General features: G+C 47.7%; 1 protein-coding gene across 4 annotated transcripts in view; it reads right to left on the bottom strand.

The window, feature by feature from the left end:
* Positions 1-737: 737 nt before the first annotated feature.
* LOC118508505 overlaps positions 738-11,067 on the bottom strand; it is a 35,711-nt gene continuing 25,381 nt past the window's right edge. For all 4 annotated transcript variants that reach the window (XM_036048342.1, XM_036048343.1, XM_036048344.1 and 1 more), the window contains one exon: positions 738-8,932. In XM_036048342.1, the coding sequence (XP_035904235.1) occupies positions 4,466-8,917 (4,452 nt within the window). In that variant the 5' untranslated portion in view covers positions 8,918-8,932 and the 3' untranslated portion in view covers positions 738-4,465. The remainder of the gene's footprint in view (positions 8,933-11,067) is intronic.

Raw genomic sequence — 11,067 nt, 5'->3', positions numbered from 1 at the left:
TCATGCGAGTAAGAAAACTAGTTAACATCGAGTTTTTTTACCAAACTAAAAAAAAGATGTTCAAACTTTATAGTCGAACCCTCCAGGCGTCGTAGCATCCTTGTAACAAAAATACTGCAAGATCGGCACCGTTGAGCACCTTCAACAGAGCTGCCATGCCAATTCATAAACCAGTGCATTACAATCGGATAAGCTATCGGAGCACTAGGTTGTGATTTTCCACATTTTCCACTGATGAAACTTGGTGGATAAAAGGTCGCTGGCGAGTGGAACAACCTTCCTTCACACGTTCAAACCTAGCAATGCTTTCCAACCGACGAGTGGAAAAGACGGCTAGAAGTTCTCCTCATAATCACTTCATTTCCATGCAAAATACAGACATCATAACGAATTTGGCCGCTACAGTAGAGCATAACAAGCGGAAAAAACCTCCGCCCGACGATATTTGCTGTTAACATGGTTACTGTCTCCACTGCTTCGGGCTGTGGAACGTGTGGTTCGGCGGTCTGTTGCCCAGTAAAAGAGCCATAGTATAACCATGCCAACCTTCACCATACCTAACGAGTCGGAAGACTCTTCTCTGTCGAAACAGCCAACCTACCAACGGTGTTGTTTTAGAACACCTTATACACCGCCAACTTAGGCTCCTCGTGTTTGAGCTCTCAACGAACACAGTTTAAGGTTAATCATGAAGTGAATGATTGTAAACCGGTTGCAAATGAGTGCATTAAAACAGATTCGTTCTGGCGTGGGGTCGTATGCCACGGTTTAGTCATGTTAAGAAGATAGCAGGAATAGGGTGCGAACGCTCCCAAGCAAAGGTTCAGCACGATCTGTCAACACAACCTAAAATGTACAACATTCTATACGGAAATCAGAAATGTTCACAAGTAGCTTGTAGAGGAGGGACATAGATGGGTTCCTTTCGCATTGCCGGGTTTGTTTCGGCTTGTCATCCACTGTCGACGGTGCGCGATTATTAGCTATTATTCGATCAGGCGCCAGATGTGATCCTACAGCGAAGTTTTCTTTGTCATGTCTACCGTTGTCTTTTCTTGCGTTGTCTATTTGAAGTTTTGTAAGGAAAACTGTTTCAATATGACCGTTGGTTTGCTTCTGTGTAGTTCTCTCCTATGAAACAAATGTTCCTTCATATCGTTTTTTTACCAGATTACGGTAGGATTGGATCAGAGTTGGTTGATCGTTCTTACACTGCAGCAGTTCGTTAACGTTGGTTTATTATCCTTATTGTTTGCACTCGCTTATTACGACGTTCCGTGTTGTTGCGTTCGCGCGTTGAACCGTAACTTCCGTCCACCGTTAATTACAACACTTCATATATCACCCGAAATTATATATTACAAATATATGAAATATTAATAATTAATCCTAACAATCGAACAACGCTTTGAACATCCTACTTAAGGTTCGGGGGGGTTTTTTCCCCCGGCAATTACGTCATTTGATGTCAGATTTTCCATCTTCACTCACTTCCTTTGGTTTTCGCACGCTCCTGATCCTTGCCCCGTCAAGAATGTACACGTTTATTGATCGTTATCTGCAATTGCTAAAAAAAAGGCACACAGCATTGTACAGTTCCATTTGTTGTTTTAGTTTTGTTTTATAGCAATTGCCGAAAACGTGGTATTATCATCATGTTACGCATTCAAAGCCCATTATCCTTCGCTCTTGTTTTCTCTCTCTCTCTCGGTCTGTCCCTCTCTCTTTCTTCCTTTGTTTGTTTCTCTTACTTGATGCAACGAAAGTTTTTTATAAGAAAATCATGTCAATCTTGTTTGCTGGCTTCATCGCGGCTGCTGTTTAGCTGTTGTCAACCCATCTTCTAGTTCAATCCGGTTCTAGTTTCATTACAACACTCAGTGCCGATACTCCATTGCCAGCAGGTGGTCATCCAGCGTTCGGAATCGCTTGGCGAAATTCCGCACTCGGTAGGGTTGAGAAAGGTAAGTTTAGATGATCGCCGATTTTGAAGTGTGTTTGGTGCGCCGTATTTCTTGCGCTTCACACCCGCAGTGTGAAGTTGCACCTGGTGTCTCCTTCACAAGTGTTTATGTGTTTTCACCTTCCCTCTGCATTCTACCATATTTGAGGGTGGTTTTTGGATTAGCTTCTCCTCATTAGGATTTACTTCATTACTCGCGGTGAAGCATTCTACTGGCTTCTACTACACAGGTTTCACTGACAGCAACAGCAATTACTCCTACCGAACGGGACACTAAAACAGAGAGGCTCGGAAACCAACTAATGGGGCGCATACTATCGGAGCGGATACTGAACATCGAACGGAACCACGTTTTGAAAAAGTAAGCGTTTCTATTATGTACAACGAGTTGTTATCCTAGGGATCGTACCTATGTCCATCTGTACTGTACGGTTCGCTTACACAGTTGCCCCTATCGATATCAGTAAACGAAAATGGGATCGATTGCCCAAAAAACCTAGCCCTAGATGCTCCGTGTGATAAAAAAAAAATAGTCAAACGAGCCTCAGTGGTAACTTCTTTTGCAAAGAGGTAGGGAGCGTTGCAGTTGAGACAGGGTACAGCGTACTACGTAGCTTAGGATTTTGTGTTTGTAATTACGCTAGGATATATGTATGTATGCTTGTATTATGTATATGTATATATATATGCTACAAATGGTAGATTTTGTTTAATGACTTAATAGCCCTTTGGTTTGGTTTTGACTAGGTTTTTTTTTCTGTTGAACATTACGATATTACGTACTGAAGGAGGAAGTGGTGCAAACTTGTGTTTGCCTGTCGCCTGTCGCTAACAATATCAAACTGGGAACGGACGGTTCCCTTCTTACCGATGTCACACTACTAACGATCTTCGACTTTAAAATAGAATCTCTTGTACTGTACAGGATCTACTGTGTATGCTGGTAACTTTCGGTGTTTGTTTCCGGTGTGTTTGCCTTACGATGCCACTTAATACCTTTGTTATTCCCTGAACAGTGTGATGCACAGCATTTATCCTGGCAATGCTGCGTTTGGTTAGTGTTTTGTTGCATTGTTTTGCATTGTACCATTGAATACCCTGAGTAAATGTATGCGATTTCCCATTTCTTATTTTCTTCTCTTTGGTAAGTGGAACTTCGCGTTAAGGGTTAGTTTGCACTTTGTCTTTGTTTTAGGTTTCTACTACTCTTATGCTACACTAATACTCGTAACTAAATAAAACATAACTTTCTAAATATTCTCTCCCGCATGATGAAATGTGTCTGGGTGTGTGTGTAAGTGTTGGTGCGTAAATAATTCGCAACCACTAAATAGCATGCAAATTAGGCAAATCAGCGCCGATTTTCCGACCGTGGTCATTGTACTTCTACGCTATCGTCCACGTCCCGGACCTTCTTGTAAGACTTTTTCCTTCAAAAAAATCTATCATACCCGCAGAAATACAACGTTGCTTTGTCATTGTTTCAGTTTTACTCATAATAGGAACTTTGTTAGAACATCACGAAGAAGTTAGCCTTTTCCCTTTACACCGCGCACGGCGAACCACCGCCAAAGCTTACACCTCGAAGCTATAAAATCCCCCGCATGCTTTACTACTTTATGATTTACGTTTTTGATTAATTTGCCTTATTTTTTCATGGATTAGAGTCAAAACACCTAGATTCATTGCAAATCTTTACTTCTTCATACCACTTTCCTTCTTCCTTTTTTTTTTGTCCATTCAAATTCAAATCATCTACTAGTTTTTGCTTTTTTGCTGCCCGCTGGATGTAATGCAACATCTGATCTTAATTTGTACAGAGGTTTAGAGCAATTATTGATGGACAAAAAACGAGCGTTTGGTTAAAAAGCTTTACACAGTACGGTTAAAACCGATCCTTCCGAACATTTATAGATGGCACAGAGACTTTAAATATTCTTCGCAGTTTGTAGTTTACTCTCAGTTGATTCAGTCTTGCGCTTCCATCCAGATGAAATATTCACTGCCTGTACGCCTCTGATGTGCAGGAGGTTGGTTTTATCATGGCCCTTTCTTTGGAGTTCCTTTTTCCAATGTATCCAAAGGCGTGTTGGATATTACCCTGAGGCTAAACTATATCGATCGACTCCCATTTTGCTGTGTGTGTGTTTGAAATTCTCTATAAGTGTCTTCAAAAATGAAACAATAGCATCTTGTTTTACGGCTCTTTCTTCTTCACACCATCTCCACAGGTTACCGGCAGTGCGTTAACTGCCCTAGTAACGATACTAAGCTAAATTTACGGTTTTACATTCACTAGCTTTCATAATCATACTTTTGCGATAGGTTAGTTGGGGTTTGGTTTTTAGAGGATAAGTTTTACGTACGTATTTGCGGATTTTCTTTGCGATACATTTTGATTTCAATTCATCCATTTCAACTGCTGCCGCAGCTCGGAACCTTTGACTAGACGAGCCTGCAGACAGGGTTGTCCCGGAAGCTCCAGTTTATCCTGAGATCTCCCTAGGCGGGACTCAGATTGAACGATATTGTCATCGGCGTAAGGATACGCTCCTTAACGGGTAAGAAAACAACAGCTGGTACGAACCTGTGATCCTGCCCTAGCGGTCCATCCGACCGGTCGGTGGCATCCTTCGGCGAGCGTCCCCCAGCACCGTCACTCAGCGACTCCTCGATCAGGAACGATTGCATCATGAGCGGGCCACTTTGCTGGGGCAGCGCGTACACAGCTGGCCGTTGGGTAATGTTGGCCACCTCCGACAGCATCGCAGTTGGCTCGCTGCCGGCAACGGACGGCGGAGAGGCTGGCTTCGGTGAGGTTGGTTTCGTGTCCGTGCGGGCTGGTGGGTCTGCGTCGCGAGGAGATGCGGCACGTTCCGGGCTCTGGGATCGGGTCTGCTGACGTAAGTTGAGCGCCTCCTGCGACAGCGAAGGTACCGGGGTGGATGCTGGCGTAGAAGAGGGCGTTTCGGATGACGTACCAGGCATCAGCTGATTGGCGGATTGATCCTTCGCCAGTGAGACGGCCGATTCGGACTTGAGCAGCGGAACGAAGGGCGCTGCACCGAGAGCTGCTGCTGCTGCTGCGGCAGCCGCCGCTTGGGCTTCCTCTTGCTGATGGTGTTGCTGTTGCTGTAGCAACTGCTGCTGCACGATAGTCAAGCTCGAATGCGACCGTTCGTGAATGAAGAGCAGTGGCAAAAGCGGCGTTGCGAAAGAGCAGTACGAGCATTGGTATCCCTTCAGACCGCCGATTGGAGAGGTCGGTTGATCGGGCCCGAACAGTGTAGGAATGGTGGTACCCTTGGGCAGGAACTTGGCTGCCTCGGCTGGGCTTAAACCTCCGAACGGTGATTTGGAACCAAACTTGCCTTCATTCAACCCGTTCGGTACCTTCAGCGAAGGACTGTTGGATTTGCTCCGGCTGCTTCCACTGCCACCTCCTGCATTGGCACCGTTGCCCACCATAGAACTTCCGTTCGGCGTGTTCGAACCAAGCTTCTGCTCGATGTCCTTTAGCTTCTCGACACCAACCTTCCCGTGGTCGCTCAAGAGATGCGCCCGTAACCACTTTGCACTGCGGAATCGTCGGCTGCACAGCGGGCACACTTCAGTGAAATGTGAGTAGTAGCGATTGCTGAGATCGCTCACCTCGCCCGGCTTTAAGTCACTGCCCGGGAAGGACCCACCGTCGCCGGACTCTCCCGCTCCCAGCTCACCTACACCGGCTATTGCTGATGAGCCATTCTGACGAGGTTGCGGTAGCGGGGCCCCTTCCTCCACGATGCCGTGCGTGTTGTGTTTGTGCACCCGGAGGAAATACTTGCTGCAGAGCTCCTTGTTGCAAATGTTGCAGACGACGCCACCGATCTGCGCCCCATTCTCGATCTCGATGCCATGCATGCGCTGCATGTGCGTCTTCATGAAGTACTTGTTGCACAGCTCCTTGTTGCAAATCTCGCAATAGCTGCTGGTAGGTGTCAGCGAGTAGCTTGGTTTACGTTCGCCATATGCGGGAGCACCGGGTGGCATCGGGATGGTGGCTCCACCGCCACTGCCCGTGCCGCCATTACCGACTCCAGCTGGTACAGTGGTCGGCCGCTCTGGTGTGATAAAACCCTCACGTTTGGGGCTCGGCATACTCGACAAACTTCCATGCACCTCAACCAAATGCTGCTTCAACATGTACACGTTTGCAAACTCTTTGTCGCAGTGCTTGCACGTCTCGGGCAGATCGTTCGGGGTCGGAGCACGGGAGCCCTTTGGACCGTTATTATTGTCCATGCCCAGTGCACCATGCTCTTGAATCATATGCGCATGCAGGAGATACTGGTTAGCCATTTCCTTGCCGCACACGCCACAACCCACTTTGCGCTGCTGCTGGATACTGTTCAGATCGTTCAGCTGCATGATCATCGATTGCAGCTTCTGCAGATCAACACTGATCGCCTCTGCGTCTTCATCACTACCACCGTCGCGACCAGCATCATCCGCACTGCTCGTTCCGGGGATGCCTCCCTCGGACTGCTGCTGATCATCCGAATCACCACCTCCATTGTCCATTTTCACCGATGGCGACTGTTCACGTTTGATCTCCACTCCCTTGGCGCCCTCGATCGCGACCGAATCGTTACCCAACTCGCCCGCCGTTATTAGCTTTCTTAGCGAAGAAGGAGATGCCGCTTGCAGAGCCATCTGGGCGTTCACCACATCGGCCGCCGTACCACCCATGATCAGGTTCAGTGGGCTCGTTTGCAGGAACGGTGCCCACGGCTGGCGGCCCTCATCCTTCAGTTCGTCCGCTGTCGGCAGGATGCCGTGACGCTTGAGCTTGTGGGTACGCAGGAAATATTTGTTACAATACTCCTTGCAGCAAATCTCGCAGAATGCCTCCGGATTGACAACACCGAGGCGACGTAACTTGTCGGCCGAGAAGTTGGCCTCCTTGGCCGCCTGCATCGAGTGGGGCGATAGTTTGCGCGGCTGTGGAGTAAATGTAGCATCCTCCTGCTCGATGGTGTAATCCTCTCGGAAACCATCGGGCAGCTGCAGTGGTCCTCCCACGGACGATGCTTCTAGTCCGGAATCTGATGCTTCCTGTCTCGCTACGGCGAGCTTTGCATGTTGCTGCTGTGTCTGCATTTGCTGGTGATACTGTTGCTGCAAGTGTTGCTGAAGTTGTTGTTGAAGTTGTTGCTGTTGCTGTTGCTGGTGCAGTTGTTGTTGCTGCTGCTGCTGCTGCTGTTGTTGCAACTGATGGTTACTGTTTGACAGCTCGTGGGCCTTGCTGCGATGTTTACGCATTGCGCTGAGGCTGCTGAATTTCTTGAAACAAATGTCGCAAAAGACGGTGGGTTGAATTTGATTTGGTACCACGGAAACCTTTGGAGAATGGGCCGAACGCATCGGCAGCTGTGGCATCGTTTTCCCGGCCGCTGGTTGATTTTGTTGACCGGCTGTCATGGATTGGGCATGTGATTGCAACATCGCCTGAGACTGCAAACGTTCCGCATCCGAAGCAGCAGTGTGATGGCTGGAGAGCTTCTCTATTTGCTCGCCAGCGATAGGGACGCTGGAGTGTTGCTGTTGCTGCATCTGGAACACCTGCGATAGCTGATGAATTGGATTGAAGGGATTGTTCATGGCCGACAGTGCCGAGCTAGCGACGTCCGAACTACCGTTGCCGGGTGCTGGTTCGTAGATGCCGTGCTTGTTCGCCTTATGTGTCTTCAAGAAGTACTTGTTACAAAACTCCTTGTTGCATAGATCGCAGTACGCTTCCGGATTGAAGATGCGCAATGGAGGTACTCCTGGCCGATTGCTACCGTCACCGGACGAGCCGAACGCGGACACTGTCGGCACACCTAACAGTGGCAGCTGGGGCAGATACCCCGACGCGGACAGTGCGGCGGCCGCTTCTGGTGGGAATGGGAACGATAGCCCGGCGATCGATATCCAGTCGTCCGCTTTCGGCATGTTGCTACGAATCTCGCCATCCCATTCCGGGTCCATCAGGAGTTCCTTTTTGAGGGATATCTTTGGTGGGCTAGTGGTAGTGGATGGTTGTTCGGCTACCTTTTCTTCTCCTTCCGTCCCAGAAACAGACTTGGCTCCCGGTGGAGACAGTGTCTTCCGCTCCGGATCGGTTTCCCGAGGCTTCAGGACACCTTCGGCTGATGATACATTTTTCCCAGCCGGAGATTGCTCACGACTTTGTCGTCTCTGTGGTTCGTCGGCGTTGGATTGCGCACGATCATCGGCCACTTCCTGCTCGTCGTCACTTCTCGGCCCGGAGGACGATTCCCGATCTGCGCGAGCGCCACTCAGAGCGATGAAACTATTCAGCTTGGAAGTGAGGAAGTTTTCGGGAAGAGACGTGCCCGGATTGGTTAGGCCTAGAAACCCTTCGGTGCTTTGTTGCTGCTGCTGCAGTTGTAGGTGCTTTTGCTGTAATTGACTAAGGTTCGATAGAAATATCTTCTGAAAGTTGTTCTGCTGCTCTTCCAGCAACGCTGCACTCTCGTCGTCCCCGTTTTCCATCGCCGGACTGGTGGGATTCGATGCGCTGTTGGCTTCGGTGCGCTCCTGATCGTCTTCTGGCGCATCTTGAATGTTTTCGCGCGTTCCATCTAGCGATCGCTCATCGACAACTGTCTCGGTGCCGGTCGCTGCCGACACTTCGATGGCCGTACCGTTGGCCGAAAATCGAATCGGCATCGATTGCTTGCGCCGCTTCTTGGACAGATCGGGCAGCGAGTCCGAGCTGAGCTGTGAGGTAGTGGTGCTGCTTTGCGTTGTTGCTGCATTTAGGAACGATGACGAGAGCGTACGCTTGGAAGCTTTCAGCGTGGAACTGTGGGAACTGTTGGTTTGCGACGAGTTTGATGCATCACTCAAGACTGCTTCTTCGCCGCTAAGATCGGGTGGCGGTGTTGCATAGACTGAGGCAGCCATCGTGATTGCTGATCACTGTGAAGAGGGACAAGAGAAAAAGAGAAGAGCATTCATTTAATATTAACCCCATGATCTTTACAAGCAAAATACCGTAACGTTTTGTATCAAACAACATCGCTCATAAATACACATACACACACATCAGCCAACATCTGGTAAAGTAGGCAAACGGTGTCATAATTATAGCAGCTTTACAACCACTCCTGTGAATCGATCGATCGAGCCACCTTCTGCTCGTTAACGAACAGAACGGAAAGGTGCCAAAATGAACGTGTTTCCCCATCGGTTTTCACCTAGCGGTGGGCAAAATAAAAACGAAAAACAGTCAACCTAGCACACCCATCCCCATCGTGTCGCGGTCCGCGGTCGGCACGTGTTAAGCGGTCGCGAGCGCGCGGGAAAGATAAACATTTTTTTCGATTTTATTTCGGCTCACGGCGGAACTGATAGCGGAAGCCAGCTGGAACCGAACGGTACGACCGACCGGTTGCGGTTTGTTTTTCCGCCTTTGCACCTGCACACAGGGCTGTGATAAAAAGGCTGCTGTAATCGGGAAGCGTGTGGCTAAAAAGTGTTCGGTTTGAAAGTCGTTTGGCGCACAAAATGGTGGAAAAAGTTTTGGGTTAGAGCGCACCAAAAAAAAAGCAATCCCTTTCCTTATCGTGCGTTCTACACCCATTCCCCCCCAATCAATACACCACCGGGGAGGCGCTAGGGAGCTGGTGGTCGACTATTAGTCACCGGTACGCTGACATTCTGACGGCACAGGACAGATGGAGGAAAAAATAAATAAAATGAGTAACGAAAACATATCGAGTGTTGATAGTGGAACAGCATAAAGCCAAAACAGTCCAACAGCAGTCGTTCTTCGAATCGTCCTTACAGCAGCCCCCTTTTGGAAAAGGTACGCAACACAACCACCCACCCTAACGGACCGATTAATATATAATTGTCGAAAGTTTTTTTCTATCTCTCTCTCTCTCTCTCTCTCCTCTCTGTTTTGGCCTTCGTTATCGTACATATTTAAAATACAGCATTACCATATTATACACACACAATGGGTGTACTGTTAGGGGGTGTACGATATTTCATCATCACTGTTTGACGAAAGGCTCACCATAATGGTGTGTGTGTGTCATTACCACCATTAGTTAAATTTTGTTTTCACTGTTCACGAATTGAATGATGTGATGGCGATTCAGGGACAAATCGTTGCGAGCAGCTCCTCTTAGTGAAGGAAGTTCAATGAGTTTGCCCTTTGAGGACCACTTTTGGGAGAGACAAATTTATAAAAAAGTACAATAATTTGAAAATTCTTCTCTCATTTTAATACATATTTTTCACTTGTGGGTTTTTAAAGGCAGCCTCTTAAATCAAATCCAAAAGATAACATACGGACATCTGCGTCATGGGTGAAAAATAGAATTCAACACTCTACTGATGAAAGTATGTTTTGCGGTCCTGTATTGCTGACTCACACAATACGATTCAAAATATATTCCCTCGTGTAGCGCTACGACTGAAACATGCTGTGTAAATCTTCACGCCAGAATGTGGTCAAAGCAATTTGATCGGCCATCCCAAATCCGTCATGATAATGACATCCCCGATGCGAATGAATAAAGCAAATAAGGGATGCGAATTTAAAATCCCAACCCTACTTGAGTAATTTGTTCCGAGCCGTGTTTTCGAACACGGCCAGTGCAAAGCAATGTGCAGGCGGGATTTGTAACATTGTGTTCCAGGTGGATGATACGCATAAAAGGTCGAATGTGTGATGAATGCAGCCAGAGCCAGTGGAAGGATTTGAAAGCTAAAGGACAAATCATCTGCATGCAATGCTGCACAGGATGCAGCTGTTAGAAGTAAAAGGCTAAAGAGTCTATACTTTCGGTATTGGGATTATCGCTGCATGGTGTACCTTTGCTAATACGTCTCAGAGAAATAAATTTAGCTGTTGAAAACATACAACTCCTTCATTGCCCCGGTAGAGGCGTCAGGCTGTCGGAACATCCCCTCGGTTCGTAGATTCGGGCAAAACAATTTTCTACATAAAAAATAAGATGCAACCTTCCCCAATCGAAGCGTTAACTTTGGCTCAACCGAACGAAGGCAAGAAACCGGAGGAAAAGCACAGTGTCAAAGAAAAA

Source organism: Anopheles stephensi, chromosome 2 (genome assembly GCF_013141755.1).
Source record: "Anopheles stephensi strain Indian chromosome 2, UCI_ANSTEP_V1.0, whole genome shotgun sequence".
Taxonomy (NCBI): Eukaryota; Metazoa; Arthropoda; class Insecta; order Diptera; family Culicidae; genus Anopheles; species Anopheles stephensi.
This window is presented reverse-complemented; position numbering and strand designations above follow the sequence as displayed.